The 25,517-nt window shown below is 41.2% G+C and overlaps 2 protein-coding genes across 5 annotated transcripts in view; one reads left to right on the plus strand and one right to left on the minus strand.

The window, feature by feature from the left end:
* Positions 1–18,413, minus strand: part of LOC133464534 (centrosome-associated protein CEP250-like) — a 57,087-nt gene extending 38,674 nt beyond the window's left edge. For all 4 annotated transcript variants that reach the window (XM_061746592.1, XM_061746602.1, XM_061746584.1 and 1 more), the window contains exons 1-11: positions 18,286–18,413; positions 13,016–13,072; positions 10,544–10,699; positions 8,485–8,622; positions 6,631–6,747; positions 6,420–6,560; positions 5,443–5,604; positions 4,755–4,877; positions 2,524–2,637; positions 1,947–2,253; positions 334–449 (exon numbers count right to left, since the gene is read on the minus strand). In XM_061746592.1, coding sequence (XP_061602576.1) covers positions 334–449; positions 1,947–2,253; positions 2,524–2,637; positions 4,755–4,877; positions 5,443–5,604; positions 6,420–6,560; positions 6,631–6,747; positions 8,485–8,622; positions 10,544–10,699; positions 13,016–13,060 — 1,419 coding nt within the window. In that variant the 5' untranslated portion in view covers positions 13,061–13,072; positions 18,286–18,413. The remainder of the gene's footprint in view (positions 1–333; positions 450–1,946; positions 2,254–2,523; positions 2,638–4,754; positions 4,878–5,442; positions 5,605–6,419; positions 6,561–6,630; positions 6,748–8,484; positions 8,623–10,543; positions 10,700–13,015; positions 13,073–18,285) is intronic.
* A 1,146-nt stretch (positions 18,414–19,559) lies between these two features.
* LOC133464557 (coiled-coil domain-containing protein 42 like-2-like) lies at positions 19,560–25,517 on the plus strand. The gene is made up of 7 exons (XM_061746614.1): positions 19,560–19,712; positions 19,813–19,927; positions 20,510–20,596; positions 21,480–21,674; positions 22,420–22,641; positions 23,515–23,670; positions 25,346–25,517. Exons 1-7 carry the CDS (start codon positions 19,678–19,680, stop codon positions 25,460–25,462), a joined length of 927 nt encoding a protein of 308 aa, XP_061602598.1. The 5' UTR covers positions 19,560–19,677; the 3' UTR covers positions 25,463–25,517.

Genomic DNA, 25,517 nt, shown 5'->3' on the forward strand with positions numbered 1-25,517 from the left:
CTTTTTTGTAAATAATTTCTCCTAAATATTTAGTAAAAACCGGGAAAAGCAGCCCAGATTTATTTTCAGCCCAATTGAGCTGAAACCTGCTCAACCTGGCAACACAGATTTAGAACCTCCGCAGGAGATTCTCCTCAAAACGATGAAATAAACTTTTTAATGATGACTGGATACATTCCCTTTAAAATTAAGACCCTTGGATTGAGATTTAAGACTAATTAAGACATGTAAGCCTTATTTTAAGAAAATGGAAGTTAAGACTTTTTAAGGAGCCGCTCCGGCCGTTATTAAGTCTGAACGCTGGTCAGACGACAGGAAACCCGGGCGTCTCACCTGGCTCTTCTTCAGCTCGTCCTCCAGCTGCCGGATGCGGGACTTGGACCAGGCCTTCATCTTCAGGAACTTGGCCTCAGATCTGCCGGCTTCCTCCGTCTTCTGCTTCGCTTCAGCTGAAATGAACGAGAAATAACTTACATGAACCGGCTTCCACGAGACCAGGATGTTAAATGTTTGGACCTCCTTCAGGCAGAGACTAGAGACGATCATGGATATGACACCTTGCAAGCTACCAATCCAGTGAATTCCACTTTAATAAGGACAAAATGGGAGGGGGAAATGGGCACTGAGATCCCGGATGCTCTATGAGTAGAGAGTTTAGAACACGTCCATAAGTGCTCTAACAACGCTAGGCACCGCCTAATCCAGTTAAAATCATACACCGTCTTCATTATTCTAAGGAGAGGTTACATAGAATATAACCTGAAATCTCTGTTTATGTATTTTTACCTTTATTTTATTTTCTTATATATTCATTTATTAGGGCCCGAGCACTTACAGTGCAAAGGCCCTATTGTATCTGTAGGAATTTTAGTTTTTCTCGTTTTTATCCTCGTTTTTCTTCCAACGAAATGAGGGCCTTTTTGCCCCCCTAAACTTGCCCCAAAAGTCACCAAATTTTGCACCAAGCCAGGCCTGTCGAAAAATTTGATATTTAAAGGTTTGCATTAATGGGCGTGGCCTAACGGCTCAACAGCGTCCCCTAGAAAACTTTGTGCCTCAAGCCCCACAATACGGTTTGACGTACATGCACGAAAATCGGTACACACCTGTATCATGTCACAACTTAAAGAAAAGTCTCTTGGAGTCATGGCCGAAACAGAACAGGAAGTCGGCCATTTTGAATTAATCATGTAATTTTGGCGTAATTTATGCCATTCCTTCGGCAGTTAATACGGCCTGAACCTGAACCGTATCGTACACCCAGGTGTGTTATACATCAAAATGTGCGTCTCCAACCTGCAACGATGGGCATTACTTTTCTCAGTCAAAAGCTTTACCGTGGCGACGATAGACGCCAAAAAGCGCACCCCCCTTCATCTGATTTGTCCATATTTGATAGTTCCTACTTTCTGCCATAACTTTTGAATGGTTTGACATACAGTCGTGGGTGGTGTCATCGGACTCGGTTTTGAGTCCTTGACCATAATTGGTGCAAATTAGCCCCGCCCCTTCTTCTGATTGGTCGATATTTGATTGTTCCTATTTTCTGCCATAACTTTTGAATGGTTTGACATAGAGAGTCGTGGATGGTGTCATTTCTGATATGCTTATGATGATAAGTTGAGTTTTATGTGAACAGCAAAGGCACTTTTTATAGTATTATTGACCTAGGAATGTGGGGGGAACCCGGGGGGTGCGAGGGCCCGTTCATCGCTGCTTCAGCTTCAATTTATATATTGTTATTCTTTGCTATTTTTCTTTCTTTGTATTTTGCATTCCACATTTTATATCACGTTCTTCATTTAGTATGTTCTAAGAAAACAAAAAAAGTACACTATGACCTTTACTCTATGCGCACTGATGTGTGTAAACTGTAAATTTGTAACTGTATTTTAATGTGCTCTAATAAAACACACTTGACAGAGACGATCACTGAGGATAAAAACCTTCCAGCTGGGCGATCCTCTGGGAGGAGGCGGGGTCGGGGTGATCGGTGGCTGGGGCGTCGGCGCTAGCCGGCAGCGACGGCGCAGCTACCCGCAGCTGCTCCAGCTCCTGCTGCATTTCCTGCTGCAGCTCCGTCCTCAGCAGCTCCACCCGGGCCTCGTGCTGCTGCTGCAGCCGCTGCACCTCCATCTGCTGCTTCTCCATCAGGTCACGGAGCTGCGCTCGCATCACGTGCTTCTCCGCCTCCATCCTGGACGCCAGACTCTCCCGCTCCACCTGCAGCCGGCGCAGCCGCTCCGCCAGATCCTGGGGGGTCGGAAACACTTGTTAGTGCAAAAAAATCGATTTTCCGATTCTAAATCGATTCTCTATTAATTCCTAATAATCGATTCGTATGTCTAAAGATCCATCATTACATCACAAGTTTTGGTATTTTTTTGTTTTGGCCCAAAAAAGGAATGTTTTGTTGTTGTAAATACCCGGCGCTGTGTAAACGTGGCCTTGGTCTTAACTACAAGTCTACCACAGGGACAAGACATCAGCCGGCAGGGCAGAGGTTTGAAGCGTCTCACATACCTTGATCTGCTGGTCCCTGCCGTCCACCTCCCCCTGCAGGACGTCGATCACCTGGGTTTTTCCCAGCAGAACCTCCTCCTTCTCATGCAGCTTCTGCTTCAGGGCCTTCAGGAGCTGCGGAGGAGAACTAGCGTTAGCATTAGGGTTGCCACCTTTCAGAAATAGAAATAAGGGATGCCCCGATTTCAGCAGCGCAGGTGCCAAAAAAAGGGAAATCCCTAATACTACTAAACTGCATAGAAATGTATTTATTATATATGGAAAAAACAAAATGCTTTGATTTAAAGTTTAAAGTGCTTTAATAGCGTTGAACTTGCATGACTGTACAGACAACCATACTAGCAACTGAACTAGCCTCCTACAGGGCTCCAGACTGCGACCAAATGCTCGCATTTTGCGACCAAAATTTGAGTATGTGCGACTGAATTTCATGTCCACTCGCACACGTGCGACCAGTAAATTTTTTTACACATTAAACGTGGAAGGGGTGCCTCAATGAACCCTCATATTTGCAGGCCAATGAGTGTGAAAGGGAATGAGTTGGGGGATCTATTTATTTATTTATTTTTTTTTTCGTTTAATTTCACCAGCTCAAAGCAGGTATTACGCCCGGACCATATTTAATGCGACACAACGCGCTGCCGCCGCGGCGCGCACATAAAGTTAGAAGAAAGAGACGGCGGATATGTTTGGTTTTAGTAACATCTTGCTCAGGCAATGAGTCTGCAATGGCCCAGACGGGAGACACATGTAGCTCAGTGCTTAACTTTTATTTTTAATCCACTCTATATTCTTCGGGTTGTTCTCCGATATGCTCCCCTAAAGCCTGAATTATGGTTCCGCCTTAAATCGACGCAGGGCCTACGGCGTAGGCTCTGCGTTGTTGTAACGCGGAACCATAAATCAGCCTTCACCCGGTACATACATAGGTTTCTCTAAACATCTGTCCCCGCTACAGTTTTAACTAAAAGAAAATGTGCTCCAATACAGCAGGTCTCATAATTTTATTTTGAACACTGCCAAAACTCTAACTTAAAACGTAACTAGAACTTAAAATTTGCTTGACACAAATGAAAGTTAAATTTTAACACGTGGGAAAAACACCTAACCTTTTAAGTGATGTGTGATATCAGGTGTAATGGCATTTTTAGGTTAGAAATAAGAATATTTCTTAGGATCCTTAGTTATTTGAGTGAAGGCAGTGAATTTGGTCAACTGGTGTAAGTTCAGGGTTTTAGTAAAGACACAAGTAGGGGAATGTTGTTGGCCAGTACCCCCAATATTTGTAGATTTGTTAAGTACTGTGTTTAACAGTTAAATTCATGGCTGAAAGGTTACTAAGCACTTTGTTACCAAGCACTTTTTTATCATGTGAATGTATGTTTTTTTATATATATAATGACAGCAATGGTGCTGTCAGTTTACTTTATGTTGCGGCATCTTTAAAAGTGCACAATAAAATGTAACACTGCATTTGAAACAGCACATTGTGGTAATTCATTAATCTATTATGAAATACGTATTACTAATACACTGAAATGTAGTAGAAATGTAAAAATTTGGTTAGCGTGTCGATAAACGATGTGCGCTCCTAAAATTTCTGATTGTGCCCCTAAAAATTTTCAGTTAGGGGCTACTGTGCTCCTAGTGAAAAAAGTTAGTCTGGAGCCCTGCTCCTATGCTAATATGTCCACATAGGCCCAGATGTATAATATACATACAGGTGAAGAATATGGTGTAAAAGTTAATTTATTTCAATAATTCAACTTAAAAAGTGAAACTAATATATTACATAGTCTCATTACATGTAAAGCAAGATGTCTTAAACCTGTATTTGTTATAATTTTGATGATTGAATTGTTTATTGATTTCATAATATGAAGATTTTTTATTTGGGGTTTTCATAAACTGTGAGCCATATTCACCAAAAAGTAAAGTACAAATAAAGGCTTGAAATATCTCACTTTGAATGTAGTGGGAAATAATATATTTGTTTCACCTTTAGTTGAATTTACTACGTTTGTAGTAAGTTTTGCAATACATTAAAATTTTCCAACCTTCACCTGTAGATTATGACATCAATAAATAAGAGCGTAATATATGTCCGTATTGGTTCAATACAGAACGCAACTTTTAATTCCCAATTAGGTAATGATTCCGTATTTCAAGGGACGGATGGCGACCCTAGTTAGCATGAATGCGGAGCGACACCCCTCGGCCTCCTGCATCACCTGCTCCAGGTCGGCGCTGGCGTCCGACTTTGCCGCCAGCTTGAACAGCTCCGTCTCGTGCGTCTGCCGGACCTCGGCTAGCTGGGCGTCCTTCTGCAGGAGGATGTCTTTGAAGGTCTGGATCTGGAACCATCACCGGGAGACTGAATCAGACCCATTTCAGTTTGTACACACTAACAATAAATCTGCCCTACACAAAAAAGTCATGAATGGCATTCCACAAGGTTCTGTTCTGGGTCCAATTCTCTTCTCTCTTTACATGCTATGTTGAACTGTTTTGTTTTCTTTGAAAGAAAGAAAGAAAGAAAGAAAGAAAGAAAGAAAGAAAGAAAGAAAGAGAAGAAAGAAAGAAAGAAAGAAAGAAAGAAAGAAAGAAAGAAAGAAAGAAAGAAAGAAAGAAAGAAAGAAAGAAAGAAAGAAAGAAAGAAAGAAAGAAAGAAAGAAAGAAAGAAAGAAAGAAAGAAAGAAAGAAAGAAAGAAAGAATTTTTTATTGTATATATGTTAATAAGAGTTGTCATTTGTCTATTTACTGCTTGCTAATATTTAAATCTGGGTTCAATGAGCGAAATAAGCAGATTCAAATTCCCTGTCTGACGTGTTCAAACTTGGCCAATAAAGCTGATTCTGATTCTGATCTGATTCTGATTTAAATTGAATTGAATTGTGGTGAGTGAGTCTCATACGTACGTTCTGCTCGTACATGGCCTCCTTCTGCTCGTACTGCTGCGTGGCGGCGGCCAGCGCCCCCTGCAGGCCACTGGCCTGCTCCTGCAGGAGGCTGTAACGCTCCTCCGCCTCCTCCACCTTCCTGTTGAGACTCTGCAGCAGCTGCTGCTGCACCACGTCCTCCTGGGGGGAACGGCACAGGGGGGAACGGCACAGGGGGGAACGGCACAGGTGAGACCCTGTTCTCAGCCCTGACCTCATCACCTGACAGTGACTATGTTTCCATGCAGTCAAAATTGGGGTTATGGTCAATATTCCGGTTACTGAAACATTGGGAATATTCTGTTTACATGGGTGAGCTAACAGGGTTATCCCTGTAAACATGGTGATTAATCATTGGGGAAATCTGGATCAAACCAGCGACGCACGGAGAACGTCATGACGCAATTCCCCTCATTTCTGCTTCTTCTTCCTGTATCCAAATCCAAAACAACAACAACAACAACAGCAGCACGGTGGATAATCAACAGCCCAGTAAAAGTCGCCTTTTTCAGCATCTTCCAGCGGAGCTTGATCTGGTCTGGTGTTCCTACAAATCCTGCTTCGCGCCACTTTTTGCTCACCTTTTTGTAAATCTGGCTATCCCGGTACTTTCTACCGTCTACAAATGCAGAAATGTTCATATCTTTCATTACATTTATGAAGTGATTAGTCTCCTCCTGGTCTTGCGTTTCTCCGTGTTGCGAAAATAATATGTGCAGAAAACACATTTCTGTTCCTTCTGATGGGGAAATCCCGTTAGGCTATACATGAGCAAATATTCGGGTTAGAAAAAAGGAGTAACCCAAGGGTCATATTTGGGTTTTTAAAAACCGGAATATGAGCAAATTCCGGTTATCCAAAGGGGTTATTGGTGTTTACATGGCCGTGCGGGTTATTGCTCATATTCCGGTTAGAAAAGGGTTATTGACTGCATGGAAACGTAGTCCATGACTCACCTGTGGGGGCGGGGGCTGAGCAGCGGGGGCGGGGCCAGCTCCAGCCAATCCCTGCTGCAGTTGGATGATGACGGCCTCCTTCTCCGCCAGCAGGGCGTCCATGTCCTCCCCTCGCCGCCGCTGGGATGCCAGCTCGTCCCTCTGGAAGAGACGGGGGGGTTAAAGCTTTTCCCTCCGGCTCCTCGGGGGCCGGTGAAGGAAACTACGTCACCTCGGTCTCCAGCTCCCCGTCTTTCTGAGACAGCTGATGTTCCAGCTCCTCCACCTTCTTCTTCAGCAGGACGATCTTCCCCCGGTTGGCCTGTTCGCTCCCCCCCTCCACCGACCCCTGAAGGAGACAGATGAGTGACAGCTAAAGTCGCTTTCGTCAATGAAAATAATGACTAAATTTCGTCATCAACAAACCTTTATCACCTGAGGAAAACGAGACGCAACGAAAATGCTGGTCATGTGACGATAACGATAATTAAATATATAATACAAAATAAAAACTCTGCTAAAATGTGTCTTCATTTTTGTTGACCAAAACCAGAAGAAATGTTATAACAAAGATCTTTAATCTCCATGTTTTCAGTAGTTTCCTCTGGTTTAGTCTTTAAACCAGTTTAGTCTTTAGACTTTGGATACACTTTCCTACATAGACGTGGAAAAGAAAACCCAATGTGTCGTTGAAAAAGAAAGAGACGGGGAGAAATGCAGAAAAATAAACGTGTTGTAAACTCTTGTTGTAAAGTCTTCTGTATCTGGAATGAATGTAATCTTGAGTCTATAAGGTAACAATTAGGGATGCCCCGATACCGATACTGGTATCGGGGGCCGATACTGCTCTCATATACTCGTACTCGCAAAAATTCTCCGATACCACGCACCGATACTTCATTGTTGTTGTAGTTACTGGTTAGCGCCACTAGGGGGAGACGTTGAGCCGCCCCACGGCTCCCCGGGTGAATGTGCAACCTGGCTGAGCAGCAGCAGCCACAGAGCTGCTGCTGCTCAGCCAGCTGTTCCGTGTTTCAGTTTGTTCTTCCTTAATTATACAAACTGGACGGTTGAGTATAACCCTTACTCACAGGAAACTTTATTAAACACCACGTAACTCACCGTACCACATAAACAATCCCATTGTTACATTCCGGTTAGCCGCGTTAGCAGGTTAGCCGCGCCGACAGCCCGCGGTCTGTCTTGCTTCTGTCGTCGTCCCTTATTGTGAAATATGTCCACACTGCTGACGTCTCGCTTGCATTAATTGTCGCTATCTTGCCTGAAACAGCGCTGTCAGTCTCACTCACGGGTATCACTCTCTTCTCCTCACCACGCCGACTAGCGGCTAACCGGAATGTAGCAATGGGATTGTTTATGTTCTTCTTCTTCTTCTCTGTTTTATTGGCGGATCGCAACCAACTTTAAGGTGCATACCGCCATCTACTGTACAAGAGTGTGTAACATCATTTAATTTAGCCTGTTTTTTAAATTCTATTTGATTGTTTATGTTGTTTCACACGGACGGCTTCAGGTGAAGCACCGCACATGCGCAGTTGATGTACCTGCTATGAGACTAAAGCGCGGAGAAAAGCCGGCCGAGTTTTGTTTAAAATTGAATTTCTGTTGCAAATAAAACCTGTCTTCCAATTCATTGCATTTTTCATTGCATTTTCAGCCTAGTTATTTTTGTGGTAGAAGTATCGGATCGGTACTCGGTACCGGCGAGTACACAAATTAAAATACTCGTAGTCGTACTCGGTGTGAAAAAAAAATGGTATCGGGGCATCCCTAGTAACAATAATATAACAATAATAATAATAATAATAATAATAATAATAATAAGATAACCTTGTTTGAAAATTGTAAAACGGACAATTCTGACTAAAATAAGACTAAAATGCTTTTAGTCGACTGAAACTTGACACGACTAAAAGGAGAATGAACGTGACTAAAACTAATAAAAACTAAAATGATAGCTGGACCCAAAGACTGGACTAAAAATAAAACAGGCTGACAACAACAACACTAGAGATCATGATGAGTGACAGCCCCCCCCCCCCCTCTGTACTGAGCGCGCTCAGACCTTCTTTCCGTGTTTGGGGCTGCTAGTTTCTCCCGTCTGCCTCCTCAGCGTCTCCAGCTGCGTCGTCAGCGACGTCACCTTGGCCTTGTTCTGCAGACGCAGCTTGGACATCCGGGCCTCGGCCGCCTCCTTCTCCACCTGAGACACAGGTGAGACCATGTTCAAGGCTTTTATTAGATCACATGACCACATCATGCACATCTGCAAGGGGGCGGAGCCAGCAGACCAAAGTGGGAGGAGCCACATGCTCCTGTGTTTATAGTTTATAGTTTTATTCTGATCCCCATCAGCTAGAGTAAAACTGCAGCTATTCTTCCTGGGGTCCGACACATAATACACAGAACATTACAACAAACAATTAAAAGCAAACCTAAAGAGGTAGCATGTAAAAAAAAAAGAAAGGAAAAACAGAAAATAAAGAAAAAAGTAATTCCATTTAACATGTAGATATAAATAAAAATAATGCATATTCATACATTTTATAACATCAACAAATTCATACATTTTATAGTTATCATAGTTTGCACCAATAACCATTTTATAAATATATATATACATACATACATACATACATACATACATACATACATACATACATACATACATACATACATACATACATACATACATACATACATACATACATACATACATACATACATACATACATACATACATCTATATAAACACATACCCATATACTATCTACTTTATTTATTGAATAATAATTAAATAAGTTTTATATTTATCTATTCGAGATGTTTCTTTACTACTAATTTGAATTATTTTATGTTAATAGTTTAAAGAGAGGGAGTGGAAGTGGTTTCCATGCAGACGTAGCTCTGTAAATCACCGTTCTTTTACCAGAGTTGCTCTTTATTTTTGGCAGTAAAGTTCCCTCTGAGAGCACATCTTGTGCTATAGCTATGATTTTCTGAACTGTAACATAATGTTTTTGTATAGTTTTTGATATGGATACATTTGTTACAAATATTAGTAAAGAATAAAGTAGTCTTTCTCTTACCATTAACCAGCTGAGATTTCTATGCATTTTAAATACACTTGTTCTAAAATCACAACCCAGGACCAAGCGAGCTGCTCTATTTTGCTTTTTAGAGTTTATTGATCATGTCTGCTGTGGCGTTTGACCAGAGCACTGGGCAGCAGTCAAGAGTCCACAAGATTAAAGCTTGTTTTATTAATTTAGTTGACTTTAGTGATAAATATGTCCTGCATATTCTAACGACAGAGATGCCACTTCCCATTTTACTAACCATTTTATGTAGATGTGTGACTCACATTCCCGTGTTTAGCACTTTGACCTGATGGTTTAATCATTTACTTGATCCTGGTGTGATTTGCTCATCACTGAGCAGATCTTTACAGGACTGGTAAGCATCCAGATGTTTAAAGTAGTTTTAATTAAACATTCTTGCTACATGAAGTGAGCAGAGTTTCCGTCAGGTCAAAGGTCACCGAATACAAGTATTGCTCTTGTTTGGCAAAAATCTTAATTCAGTTTAAAAAAACATTTACACGGTGTCTACAGGTCTGACCAAGGTAGATTTAAAACCATTTTCAAACTAAATTTAAGACTAAAAAAAGACTAAGAAATCCAGCGCTGAGGTCGAGGTTGCCAGATCTGACAGGTTCCCACCAAAATAATAAAATCCGCCCGAATCAAACATTCTCTATGATAAAACCGTCAATTATTAAATGCGTAATACATTTCAAGACCACTAAAGACACCCCCCCAAAAATCCAGGCTCCAAACAAAGACTACAAGTAGATTAAAGCAAATAAAATATCAGTGAGTTTATTGTGTAAGTTTCTACTTTTCTCTGACATAATGGAAACGTTTTTGTTAATAATTTTTCCTAAATATTTAGTAAAAACCATGAAAAGCAGCCCAGATTTATATTTTTCAGCCCAATTAGGCTGAAACTTGCCCAACCTGGCCACACAGACTTGATTGTGGTTTAATTTGACCCTGATGTCATACATCCACACTGTTCTCCTGTCAATCACCCATCAACCACCTGTCAGTCACGCTGCTCACCTTGATCTGCTCGTCCCTGGACCGGAGAGCTGCCTCCTTCTCCCGGATCATGTCCTTCAGCTGGTTGACCAGCTGCTCCGTTTGGATCAGTCTCTCCTCCATCTCCTCCACGGCGACCTGTCCGTCCCCGGGGGGGCCGGAGGGGGGACCGGGGCCCTGAGCACAGACGGGAGCTTTAATTCAAGGTCTTCTAGGCTGCGGTGCCCCCTGCTGGACGGAGGGCCCAGCTGAACCATGTTAAGTTGGACTAATTCCAGTGTATCTGGATGTGGAGCTGCAAAGCATGCTGGGCCTCCGCGGATCAGAAATGATGCTCGGTAAACGCTGTGTGAACGTAACAGCCTGTCATACCTGCATGCGATGCGAGTGAGCGTCAGCGACAAAATCAATTCCATTGCTTTATTTTCTATTGGACTGTATTAACTGGCTGCGTCGCGCCGTTTTGAGCTGAACATTTGTCGGACGTCCTGCTTCCATTTTCTTCCTGTCGCTCACGTTGAAAGCCGGTTGAAAGCGCTGTAGGAAACGGTCACGGATGAGGAACGACTGATCCAGTTAGTTAAATAGAGAAGTTATCTCTATGATACCTCCTCATTTATCTACAAAAACCTCAATAAAGTGGCAGCTGCTGGAGGGAGATGGACAGAGAACTGGAAGTTTGGAAGTTTTAACCGACTTGCTGTTGGCTACATTGTATGTAATTTCCGGTAAAGAAACATAATTATAAGAAATAAGAATAAGATAATGGAATAAGATAATAAGATAATATTTCTTTCTGCCACTTTATTGAGGCTCTTGTAGTGAAATGAGGAGGAATCATAGAGATAACTTCTCATTTCAACTAACAGGATCAGCCGTTCCTCATCCATGACCGGCTTTCAACGCGAGTGACAGGAAGAAAATAGAAGAACATTTAAAGGAGCTTGAGGCTCCTTTTAAGAAATGAGACTCTATAGCGCCACCCTTCACCACGACGGCCGTCGGGGGTACTGCAGCCAACAGCGAAGCCGGCACAGGAGAACGCGCATGCAGCGTCATTTGAAATTCGGCCCCAGCACTGCAGCACATTTTGCAGCACACAGCCTGTTCAAGGCAACGGAGAGATACGCTAGAGGGCTCATTCTTTTTGGTTTGGAACGCTTCATCTGACATTATTACTAGAAAACTTAAAACGTATACGAATTTTTTTCATAAATCCTGCCTCAATCCTGCCTCAAGCTCCTTTAAATATCACAATATCAAGCTTGTTTTCTGTTTAGAAAGTACAAACGTGGGAAGATAACAAGTACTCACCCATCTTTTACTCGTCTCTTTACTCTTTTAAGAGATCTTTAGGAGTTTCTTTCAGGAGCGCACGGGCGGGTCGTGCGGTGAATAAAAGGCGAGTTTCAGCTGTCAATCAAAATAACCTGGGGGCCCATAACGCTTTCAGTAGGACAGACAGCGTCCGATGTCACGCAGTGCGACGCGATAGTCGGCCGCTCGCGTGCAGTTAGGACAGGCTGTAAGTAATCAACGCTGCACACATGATGGCCGACACCCCGGTACAAGTGTCTGAACATTTAGGTTTAATTTCAGTTTCAGTAAAAGTCTGGATTTATAATCACATAAAACATCCTGCAAGACTGATGCAGTGAACCCCCCTCCCCCACTTCAACACAGTCGTCTGTTGGAGAGTTACTTACAACTTGAAGGTAAAGGCATTAAAGGCTAAAGTGATGGAGTTTATTGCTTTGGATAATCAACCATTTTTATTAGTGGAAGATGCTGATTCCTCCGTCTGGTTTTACACCTAGAGCCCTGTTATAACCCACCTAGCCGGTGCTACTTTAATATGAAAAATACAAATATAAGCATCTTACTTACTTAGATTTTATTTGAGAGGGACCATGTGCAATTAAAAACATAAATTTAAACATTTGATGCATCGCACCAGAGTTAGCCGTAGGCTAATTTGCATCTGCAGTCCCTTGGAAATAAATACAACACAGATAAAAAAAACATCAAACATTATTCAAGGATATGTATCGGAATTGGTATCGACAGATGTTACCCTGAAAATATCAGATATCGTCATAATTTCAATATGGTGCATCTCTAGATATTATCTCTGGACGATGAACGCCAGATCAGCCTGATAAACGCGGTTTCTCCACCAACGTGAGGAATGAAAGATAAGGAGGCTTTCTGTTTATGTGTAAGTTTTGTTTGGTATATCTTTAATTTGCTAGAGGTACCGTTGGACTGTACTTACAATACTGTCAAATGCTACTTTGTTTTTGGATCTTATAAGAAGAGAGATACAAAGGGAGATGGATGTGGGTTTGGATGGGAGGGGTTAAGACTGTTAAATCAAAAGTTGTTGTAAAATGTCCTTTATAATAATAATATCCTGTGTGTGTGTGTGTGAATAAAAAAATCAATAAAGATATTGTTAAAGAAAAAATGAAAGCCAAGGAGGCGGGTACTTACTCCGGGACCGGGCTCCCCCTCCTCGCCGGAGAACCATTTCAGCATGACTGCTGTCACCTAACACACACACACACACACACACACACACACACACACACACACACACACACACACACACACACACACACACACACACACACACACACACACACACACACACACACACACACACACACACACACACACACACACACACACACACACACACACACACACACACACACACACGATTTATTATTCAGGATCTATAAATATTTCATTTGAAAGTCATCTGCTTAAATGTTTCCCAGCTAAATTCAGATATTTGGTAACTTTATTTGACCTACATAATAATAATAATCATAATCAATTTTATGTATATAGCGCTTCTAAAAGATCTCAAAGACGCTTGTTATATAGTTCAGTTCATAAACGTGAAGAAAATAAATAAATAAAAAGTCAAACAACAAAAGAAACAAAAGTTCAATTTAACACAATTAACTAACCAAAAATACATCTTTGAATCATCACTTTTCCAACTTATTAATATATATTTCTTTAAATGTTGGATGCCCTTCCTGACACCACCCTCCGGTTTATCCGGGCAAGGTACCAGCGATATTTCCAAAAAGTACAAAAGTCTTGGAATAAGTTCCAATAACCATCTAGAATGGTTATATTTGTTTGAATGCCATGTAAAGGGTGTAAGATGTTTCAACTCGTCCACAGCAACCAGGAGTTTTGACATGAACAGTCATGAGCTGGTGTTGCACCTCAGAATCACAATCTGAATCAGAATAAGGTTTATTGCCTAGTTCGTTACTGGACATACGAGGAAGCTACTCGTTACATCTCCTCCAACGGTGCAACTCCCTGCAGTGAACTCGTTAATACCGGTGCTCAAAGGACACGGGTCAGTGTCATCTTGGAGAACCAGTGTCTTCCTATTGCCAGCACCAATAATAAGGGTTGTGGAGACCCTTCTGGATCTCTGGAAAGCGCCTAGAGACTCTTCTGTTGTAATAGACGCTATATAAATAAAATTGAATTTAATTTTATTGAATTGAATTGAATTGAATTGAATTGGAAAACAACAGCTGGTGTCTGAACCCTCACCGGTGTGTGAGCCGGCTTTTATAATGTTGATCCAGGTTTATGACACGGCTCCAAACAAGACTTGGACCCGTTGTTTTGAGCGGATCCATAAACCTGAAACCATGTTTAATGATTACGATCAAGTTTGAGAACAATCCTTCCTGCAGCTCCTCATCTCCTCTGCTGCTCCAGGTCAGGAATGTTTTAGTCTTGCTGGTATTTATACATCTGGCACAAAGGAACGAAATTAAAGCAGCACGGAGTGGTGTTTTCCTTCAATACATTCTGAAAAGCAGGTTTTCTCTTGCTTTAACATATATAAAGTGGTCTCCCCTCAGCCTGCCAACTCAGAGAAGGAGGAAAGCAACCAAATTCTTCAGTGTCTGTACAGCCGCCCGGATGAGCCGTCCAGTGTGATGTGGATCTACGAGCCAATAAGATTCTGCTCCTGACGTTACATAATGATGGGAGCGATGCGTGAAACCACGCCCACAACTAACTCTGGCCGGAACAACAACAACTAACTCCGCTGGCCGGAGCTTCCGCCATTTTTTCGTAGCGGTGTATCGCGTCATTCAGGCAGCCAATCCGCACAGAGCCTCATTATCATAGCCCCACCCACTCAGAATCCCGCATAGATAATGAGGTTAGAGAATGGGAAGATAAAGACATGGCTCAGAGGCTGAATTTCTCATTTATTTAGCAAAAACAATCAAAAGCTTGTTTTTTTTAAGACATTCAAGGCCTGTTTAAAATAGGTATTAGATGCCATAATAGGTCCCCTTTAAGGTCCCCTAAAAGTAGAATTAGTATAAAATAAAATAGTACAGGTTCTGGTGCAGCTCAGACCCGCCTGACTGAGTCATCTCTGCAGACCCTTCATGCTTCAGCAACAGACCTTGACAAACATGAATGCAGCCCTGTATGACAGAAAACGTCTGGACCTTGAGCCAGTGGAAACTATAAATGCTATAAAAGCTTAAGCAACAAAATGGGTGTAACGTTTTTGCATTTTGGCCAGGTGGAGTCTTTATATGCATCTAATCAGATAACTGACTGAAACAGTGAAGGTTTTCAGCCATTTCATGGAGCAGCCTGACGAAGTAAAGACACACCCAGGCAGTCATGTGACCAGGAAAAGATGCCCAGTCAGTCATGTGACGCCGGGATAAGAGCCAGGCTGAGAGTTAAACATTATCAGCAGGGACTGATAATGTTTTAGTTCCGGGTCTACAGTGGATTCCAGAGGAGCCCAGCCTGCCGGATCTGGCAGGTCTGGACCTGGTACTGAATCACGAGGCTCCAGAGGCCCGGCCTGGGCCCGGCCCCGGTTTGACCCGCCCGGCTGCCGGATCAGCCACATTCATCCAGGGCGCTGGAGCGTCACGTGATGCGGGAGAAACATTCAGGTCAGACCGGTTTTCTCACGCTACCGGAACAACTTCCAGGCTCCGGATTCCACCGTGGCTTTTCCTGGATCCCTCACCGAAACACCGAAACACTGAAACACCAGTGACTCACTGAAACATGACTGAAACACTGAAACATGACTGAAACACTGAAACATGACTGAAACACTGAAACATGACTGAAACACTGAAACACTGTAACACCAGCGACCCACTGAAAAACTGAAATACCACCGAAAAACGACTGAAACACTGAAACATCCATGAAACACCGAATCACCCCTAGACACCCCAGAAACAATGAAACATCCCTGAAACATCCATGAAACACTGAAACACTGAAACATCCATGAAACACGAAACACTGAAACATCCATGAAACACTGAAACATCACTGAAACGTCACTGATTAATCAGTAAACAAGAAAAACAATTAGTACACACGACCGTCTAACTGAGTCAAGTCTCAAAGCCTGATACAGCCCTGACATGAACTTAGACACTATAAGAGGAGAAGAACAGACCAAAGCGCCAACATTAAACAGATACGTCAGTCTGACAATTCAATTCAATTCACACTTTATTAGAGACACATCTCGAGAAGAGGACCATAGTACCATAAAATTATACATACAACATACACGATATAAAAGACAACAACATACACGATATAAAAGACAACAACAACCACAATACAGAAGACTTAAAAACAACAGTGACAGTGAGCAGCTAGGGCTGCCACCTTTCAGAAATAGAAATAACGGATTCCCCGATTTCAGCAGCTCAGGCATAAAAAAAAAAGGGACATCCCCAAAACTTCTAAACTGCATAGAAATGTATTTATTTTATATGAAAAAACAAAATGCTTTGATTTAAAGTCCAAAGTGCTTTAATTGCATTGAACTTGCACGACTGTACAGACAACCATACTAGCAACTGAACTAGCCTCCTATGCTAATATGTCCACATCAGCCCAGATTTAGAATATAACCTACAGGTGAAGGTCGGAAAATTAGAATATGGTGTAAATAAAATAAAAAAAATTGTGTAAATTTTAATTTAATTTATGATATAAATTATAAATTAATATACATGTATTATTAATAAAAAGAATTTAAAAAATAAATAAATAAATAAATAAAAAATAAAAATAAATTTAAAACAATTATAATTATTATTATAGTATTATTTATATTTTCTTTTTAATTTTTTAATCAAAATAATTTATCATTAATAAAGGTTTAACATATCTTGCTTTGCATGTAATGAGACTGTAATGTATTAGTTTTTCCTTTTTTAGTTGAATTATTGAATGTATATTATGACATCAATAAATAAGAGCATGATATATGTCCGTATTGGTTCAATACGGAACGCAACTTTTTATTCCCAATTAACGTAAAGACGGGTGGCGACCCTAGTTCAGGGTTCCTACACATTTTGAGGTCAAATTCAAGCACTTTTCAAGGGTCATTTTCAAAATCTTCAAGCACCTTATCGCTGGGTTAAAATATCTACAGGAATATATATGCTCAATTATTTTTTCCGCTTTTTATCACAATTATGTACATTGTATCGTGCTGTAAACATCTAGTTGGGTTTCATCTTACTAATTTTATTTCTCCTTGTAATACACTTCCAGCTTTGTCTGGAGAAAGCTTCTATTTCTGTTTCTACCTCTGGAAAATATTAAGTTGTACTCGAAATCCTTTTATGTCTCAGTCTCTAAATAAACCTGAAACAGAAACATTTGAGATGCCAAATTCTCCGGTTTCATTTTAATTATTACATTTGACCATGTCCTTCATAAAAACTAAAAAGATATTAATATTATTGGCCTTCAAGGCATTCAAGGTGTGAAATGTTAAAATTTGAAAGCTCATATACAATGTATTGTGTTGGGTTATGATAGGTGAACATTTGGTAGCGTCACTACAATGTTTGGAGTGTTTCCAGCAGCGTAGGCTGAGTTTGTGTTTGTGCAAGTATGAATGCAAAATCCACTAAACAGGAAAATAATGAAATGAAGTAAAGCATAAAAAAGGTTATGTTTCATCTTACTGATTTTATTTCTCCTTGTAATAACTAAACTATACAGTCTGATTGCAATTTTGTGAAAGACAGAGTTATAATTTCAAGTACTTTCAGAATAGAATAGAATAGAAAGCCTTTATTATCATTATACTGGTACGATTAGATTAGGCAGCCGTAAAAGTGCACACATGCAAAGACTATGTAAACAAAGACTGTGTAAAAAACAAAATGAGAAAACAGGAAACATAAATATATATACACTATAAAAATGAGTGAATGAGAGAATAATAATGCACATGAATGGGTGGAAGAATATTGCACTTGAATGGATGGAAGAATATTGCACATAGATGAGTAAAGAATATTGCACATAATGGATAGAGAATATAGAATATTGCACATAATGGTTAGAGAATATAGAATATTGCACATAATGGATAGAGAATATAGAATATTGCACAGTATGAGGAGCTTATTGGTTTAGAAAGTTCACTGCTTCAAGCACTTAAACTAAAATTCAAGCACTTTTTAGGCCTTGAAAACACAACATTGAAATTCAAGCACTTTCAAGGATTTCAAGCCCCCGTAGGAAGGCTGAGTTTAGTTATTACAGTTTCTGTTACTCCTGCATGTTTGAGCTCCATTCAGCCGATCATGCAGCTAAAGCAGCTGCTGCTACCTCTTTAGCTCCGAGCTGCTCTCCGTGCCCTCACAAACCTCTCTGCCCCCCAAACACCACCTATAAGTTCTCACCTGGGTCGCAGGTTCGTGCAGGTTCTCACGCCACGGGCCGCTCTGTCGAGAAAAGTCCGTAAAGTTGCATTTTGTTTGACCTGAAGACGAAACTGGAGCTCGGTCACGTTTGTCAACAGACAGCTGGGGAAGAGCTCGCGCATGCGCAGTACCGTCCTGATGACAGGACGGAGGAAACCCGGAAACCAGTCGAAATAATAAATAAAATACTTTTTGTAAAGGTTAACGGTTGTGGATTGACCCGCCATGGTGCGATAAAAATAGTAAGGGGTCTATTATTATAAGTTTTGCCCTTTTTTTCTAAACGATATTACGAGTGTTTGGTGGAAAACGAATCAGAGAAGAATAAAATAGCAAGAATATAATATTGATGAATTTCCGATTTCGAAGTTTTTTATTTAAATCTCAACTGCAGGAATAGGTAAGGAATACTTTAAGTGGTTTTGCATTTATTTTGTTATAAGTCGTCTATTATGGCATATTTTGCCTTTTTTCTAAATACGAGTGTTTGGTGGAAAACGAATCAAAGAAAAAAAATATATATAAAAATAAATAAAAATAAAATAAAATAAAACAAATAAAATATAATAAAATAAAATACAAAAATAATATAAAATAAAATAAATAAAATAAATAAAATAAATAAAATAAATAAAATAAAAAATGGCAGCACGGTGGCTTAGTGGTTAGCACTGTTGCCTCACAGCAAGAAGGTCCCCGGTTCGACTCCCAGGCCCGGCAGGGGCCTTTCTGTGTGGAGTTTGCATGTTCTCCCCGTGCTTGCGTGGGTTCTCTCCGGGTACTCCGGCTTCCTCCCACAGTCCAAAAACATGCATATTAGGTTAATTGATGATTCTAAATTGCCCGTAGGTGTGAGCGTGAGTGTGATTGTGAGCATGGTTTGTGTGTCTATATGTGGCCCTGTGATGGACTGGTGACCTGTCCAGGGTGTAACCCCTGCCTCTCACCTAAAATGAGCTGGGATAGGCTCCAGCAGACCCCCGTGACCCCGCAAGGGATAAAGCGGGAAAGATAATGGATGGATGAAAATAAATAAAATAAATAAAATAAATAAAATAAATAAAATAAATAAAATAAAATAAAATAAATACAAATAAAATAAATACAAATATAGTCGTTAAATTTCTGCTTTCGAAGTGTCTCAACTTCCGAATAACGTTAGGAATATGTTAAGCATTTTTTGCATTTATTTTGTTATTCTGTTGTCAGGGATACGATGTTTTGTGAAACTGGTCCTTTAAAAGCGAGGAGCCGGTTGCCATGGAAACGAGGAGACGCGCCGGCGCTGCCGTTGCTTTGCAACCGACGCTTGAAACTTAAAGTGACTCCGGTTTTACTTTGTTAAGTTGGTGTGAACTTCCATCCAGGACCATGTTTTCCAGACTAACGAGCAGGCCGGTTTTAGAGTAAGTTTTAGAGTGAGTTTTACAGTCCTCGCGGTTTCAGAGCCTTTCTGAAGGTAAAATCTGAGCGTTTTCTGCCCGTAACTCCGTTTTCTGTTTCCAGGGGTTTCCGGCCCTGCGGGATGACGGACAGAGACTTCTTTACTCGCCAGTTAGAACTCTTCGAGAAAGAAAAACAAGTTGAGAAAGCTGATATCACGTACGAGGAGCGCAAACAGGTGCGGGGATTTACTTGGCTCGAGATTTTTACCAAGTCTCGCGATATCTTGCGGTTACTGTTTAGATATATTAGGTATATAGATATACCTTTTTTTTTAAATACTTAAATGGTAAGCTTAAATAACTTAAACACCTGAACATTGTTTAAAACAGCTGCAGCGTCAGTTTGGAGGACGATAAAGAAATTCATTTATTTAATTATTTAATTAATTGCTCTCGATGTTTTGTTTTTTATTATGGCATTTTCCTTATTTTTAATGTCATTCATTTACTTGGTAAAGATCTGATTTTTATTTATTTATGTATTAATTTAATGTCCTGATATGGCCTGTGACATTGAAAAGGAAGAAGTGGGGATAGATAGATAGATAGATAGATAGATAGATAGATAGATAGATAGATAGATAGATAGATAGATAGATAGATAGATAGATAGATAGATAGATAGATAGATAGATAGATAGATAGATAGATAGATAGATAGATAGATAGATAGATAGATAGATAGATAGATAGATAGATAGATAGATAGATAGAGATATTCTGTGATTCAGTGTTTCTGTTTCCGTGTTTTTAATCAGGTGTCGGAGAGTTTGCAGCGAAACATCGAGGAGCTGCAGAAGAACATAGAGAAGAAGCGGGAGCTGATCTTTGATCAATTCGTTCAGGTACGACCGAACACACGACCTCCAGGACCGGCTGCAGTGGTGAACCGGCGGTGAACCGGCGGTGAACCGGCGGTGAACCGGCGGTGAACCGGCGGTGAACCGGCGGTGAACCGGCGGTGAACCGCGGGAATCTAAGGCCCTGGTTTCTGTCCCTGGTTTCTGGTCAGAGGTGTCTTCAGTATTCACATTCATTACTCAGGTAGAAGTATAGATACTAGAGTTTAAAAATACTCCTGTAGAAGTTGAAGTATCAACTCATGTTTTTTACTCAAGTAAAAGTATAAAAGTACTGGTTTCAAAACTACTTTAAGTATAAAAGTAAATGTAATGTAAGGGGTAATGTAAAAAGCCATTAAGGACAAAAGCCATTGAAAATGAATGCATCTTTGTATAATGCAAATATATTAAAGAACCATATGTGTACTATTGAGCATTAACATGTGTTTCAGAGCAGAAGATATGATGACTAGTTGCCTATAAGTATTGTAATGGTGCAAAAAGTCAAACTTCAGATGCATTTTATCTTTTATCCTAACCTTTATTGGAATGTACATCCAAGTTTAGTTGCAGGAATCTGAGGGCAACGGATGTAAGAACAAAACTGGACAAGAACATCTGAAACAACCACAACCAAATTCACTCTATCCGAATGGAGCAATTTAACTGGATAGTTTTTAAAATGTAAGGAGTAAAAAGTACAGATAATTGCGTGAAAATGTAAGCAGTAAAAGTAAAAAAAGTAATTACTCCAGTGAAGTATAGATAACCAAAATTTCTACTTAAGTAAGGTAACGAAGTATTTGTACTTCGTTACTTGACACCTCTGTTTCTGGTGAACCGAGGGAATCTAAGGCCCTGGTTTCTGTCCCTGGTTTCTGTCCAGCACCAGAAGGATGATGAGGAACTGCAGGCGGCGGAGCGGGAGGCTGAGCAGCAGCTACAGGAGACGACGGTTGCCATGGAGACGCTGAGGGCGGAGCTGGACCAGCTGCATGGGAGGAGGCAGCAGCTGCAGCGGCAGGTGAAGAGATGCAGCAGGTTCAAGGACTTCCTGGAGCAGGCGCTCCCCATGACCAAGGTGAGACTCCTGGGGGGGCCAGATTAATGTTGAAATACAATTTTGTGAATAAAGTCGAAATTTCCCCTTTTTTCTCAACATTTCAACTTTTTTCTCGAAATTGTACTTGACTGCTTTTATTTTTTTGCTTTAAACATGATTTGCATTGTTCTATAATAAACAAAGTCTCTAAACTTCAGAATATGAGAATTTAAAAATAATGGATTAGTATGATCATAATATCTTCATTTCATCTTTGCAGTTGTTCCATAGATTAACTCCCATCACTGATACACAATGGGTTTGGATGTTTGTTCCTACATGCTGTTTTTGTTTTCTTAATTAGTGCCCGAGCACTGACAGTGCGAAGGCCCTATTGTATCTGTAGGAATTTTTTTTTCGTTTTTATTGTTCTGACGAAAGGAGGGCCTTTTTCCCCCCTAAACGTGCCCCAAAAGTCACCAAATTTTGCACCAAGCAATGTGGTATTTAATGTTTTGCATTAATGGGCGTGGCCTAACGGCTCAACGCCGCCCCCTAGAAAACTTTGTGCCTCAAGCCCCACAATACGGTTTGACGTACATGCAAGAAAATCGGTACACACCTGTATGATTGCACAACTTAAAGAAAAGTCTCTTGGCGCCATGGCCGAAACCGAACAGGAAGTTGGCCAGCCGCGCGAGGGCCCGTTTATCGCTGCTTGCAGCTTTAATTTAAGTTGAGTTTTACATGCACGACCATGGCGTTGATTCCAGCTGTGCTGCAGTTCCAGGACGTGGACGAGCTGACCGGCTGCTTCGAGAACCTGCTGCACTTCCAAGACCAGCTGTACCAGAAGGAGAGCAGAGCGCAGGAGCAGCTGATCCAGAAGAGGAGGAAGCTGCTGAAGATGGAGGAGGACCACGAGCTGTTCTGCCTGCAGAGGAACAACCAGGTCTTCCAGCTGCAGGGGGAGCTGGAGGAGGCCAGCGCTGACACTCAGATCTGGGTACCAGTCGTCCTCCATCAGTGGCCCGGTCAGCCCCTGACCCAATTGGGGCCTTAAGCGAAAAATTATTTTTTATAGGTGCGACCATATAACGACATGCCATTTAACTTGACAACCTTTATTAATAGTAACAATTGTACTGTAAGTATAGATACAGTAGTTTGGCTGTATGAGTCAAATAAACGACACTTCCTGCCGTTGGGAGGAAGTGACGTGTAACAGCAGCAGTAGCAGCACCGCTCCGCTCTTTCCCGTTTATCCTGGCCCAAACAAAATTACATTATATAATATTATTATAAACGGATATTATAATATTAATATTATATAATAATATTATTATACTTAATATTATACGTGTCACTTAGCAACCAAATGCCGCTGCATTGTATTGTGGGAAGTTTCGGCTTAGCTAGTGTCCATCAATCCACACTAATACATTTCTCCAGAATGAGTATGGATAGTACATACTATTGAGTACGAACTAATGTTTCGGACACAATGAAAAATCTCATGCTGTTTTTGCTACTCATTAGGGTGGAAGTATGCAATTTCGGACGCAGCCTATACATGATCGCGGAATTATTCTATTTGGATTTAATATCGGAATAAACCAGCCACTTACTTTGGAATTAAGTTTAATTCGGAATGGCCATTTTCATTCGGAATTAGGTTTACATGGTAATCTTTAATTTAATTCAATTTAAATCGGATTTAATTTGAATTCTGAATTAAAGAGGAATTAAACTTCCCATGTAAACCCACTGATTGCGCGATCAGATTACATGTCTCTTCTCCCTACGCTCAGCTCTGTTCTGCGTTTATATATATATATTGGCTCAGCCTCTCCTTCAGCTGCTCTGTCTCCCCCTGCAGGAGAAGCAGTGGAACCACGTCCAGGAGACAGCGGCCAGGAAGATGCTGGAGCTGGGCCAGATCAAGCTGGCCACCCTAAACCTGTACGAGCAGGTGGGAGGGGTGGTGGACGTGGACGGGCCGTACTTCCACAAGACGGAGGAGCAGCTGGAGGAGGTTCGTCCCTAACATCGTGTCCTAATAACTGCATGTGAGCGAGCGTCAGCGACAAAATCAGTTCCATTGCTTTATTTTCTATTGGTGCAGTGCAGTTAGGACACGGTGTCACTGACTACGTTTACATGCAGTCAATAACCCTGTTTTGCACGGCCATGTAAACACCAATAACCCCTTTGAAACCTGGAATTTGCTCATATTCCGGTTTTTAAAAACCCGAAGCAACCCGTAGCAACGGCGTCGGAGTGGAGGCGTCACCCAGCGCGTGTATTGTGTGAAGTCATGTAATTGCGACATCAAAAACAATAACAATACGTGCGTCCTGCCCACCCGATCAAAGGTTAGGGGGATCCTTTATTTTTTTATAATTTTATTTTTTTATATATATAAAAAAATCCCAAAATATCTGTACCGTTTCTGATTGTGTCGGCACTGCGCATCATTTTTAGACATAACAATGAACGCATACCGCAAAAGTTGTGTCTCGGCGGAGGGACCTGACGTCCCAGCAAAATGAGAAACAGAGAAAAGTGTTCAGAACAAAACCACCAGCAAACTAACAAACCAACCAACAAAGCTCAGAGTTAACAAAACGAACCAGCAATGAACAACTGGCAGCCCCGCTCTTTAAACTCTCCTCCTGATGAGCTGACGGGCTGCAGGTTCAGGCTCACAGCGCGACTGAAGGCTGATTTATGGTTCCGCGTTACACCAACGCAGAGCCTACGGCGTAGGGTACGGCGACGCGCACCGTACGTGGAAATGCGTTTTTTTTTCTGCTTTTAAAACATGATTTGTAATGTGAATTTGCAACACTCAAACTACAAATAATAGTTTTTGACGTGACATCAGAGATTGTACATGCTCTCTGTGAAAGGATGAGTAGCTCCACAACTGGAAATGGGCGGGTGGTTTGGAGCGTCTGGGACAGTCATATCCGATCTGAGTGTTTGGAGCTGTTCAGACTGACACGCACGCAATGCGATATGAATGCGATATGAAACTACCTCCCAGAGGTGGTTTCGATCTGGTTTGCAAAAATCGGATCTCATGCGGTTTGGGACTGTTCAGACTTCAAAAGAGTCATCCAGTTTCAATCTGGATGGGCTAAAAATCGGATATTGGCTGGCAGTCTGAACGTGGCCTTATAAACACGGAGAAACCAAGACCAGGAGGAGACTAATCACTTCATAAATTTAATGAAAGATATGAACATTTCTGCATTTGTAGACGGTAGAAAGTACCGGGATAGCCAGATTTATAAAAAGGTGAGCCAAAAGTGGCGTGAGGCAGGATTTGTAGGAACACCAGACCAGATCAAGCTCCGCTGGAAGACGCTGAAAACGGCGACTTCTACTGGGCTGTTGATTATCCACCGTGCTGCTGTTATTGTTGTTGTTGTTTTGGATTTGGATACAGGAAGAAGAAGCAGAAATGAGGGGAATTGCGTCATGACGTTCTCCGTGTGTTGCTGGTTTGATCCAGATATCCCAAATGATTAATCACCATGTAAACAGGGATAACCCTGTTTGCTCACCCATGTAAACAGATTATTCCCAATGTTTCAGGAACCGGAATAATAGCAATAACCCGAATAACCCGTCACATTTTGACTGCATGTAAACGCAGATCTGATGTATACGAGGTGGTCGACGTCACATTCTGTCTTTTTCAGATCAAGATAAACATCCAGAAGAAAAACTCCTTTTTGAAAGAATACAAGTCGTCCTTAAAGATGCAGATGACCAAGAAGAAGATTCTGGATTCTGGACTTATGGGAGCCGAGCAGTGAGACGCCGAAGCCACCAGACCCATCTCACCTGTTCCTGCTTTACTGTTGTCTATTA

Source organism: Cololabis saira, chromosome 2 (genome assembly GCF_033807715.1).
Source record: "Cololabis saira isolate AMF1-May2022 chromosome 2, fColSai1.1, whole genome shotgun sequence".
NCBI classification, from domain to species: Eukaryota; Metazoa; Chordata; class Actinopteri; order Beloniformes; family Belonidae; genus Cololabis; species Cololabis saira.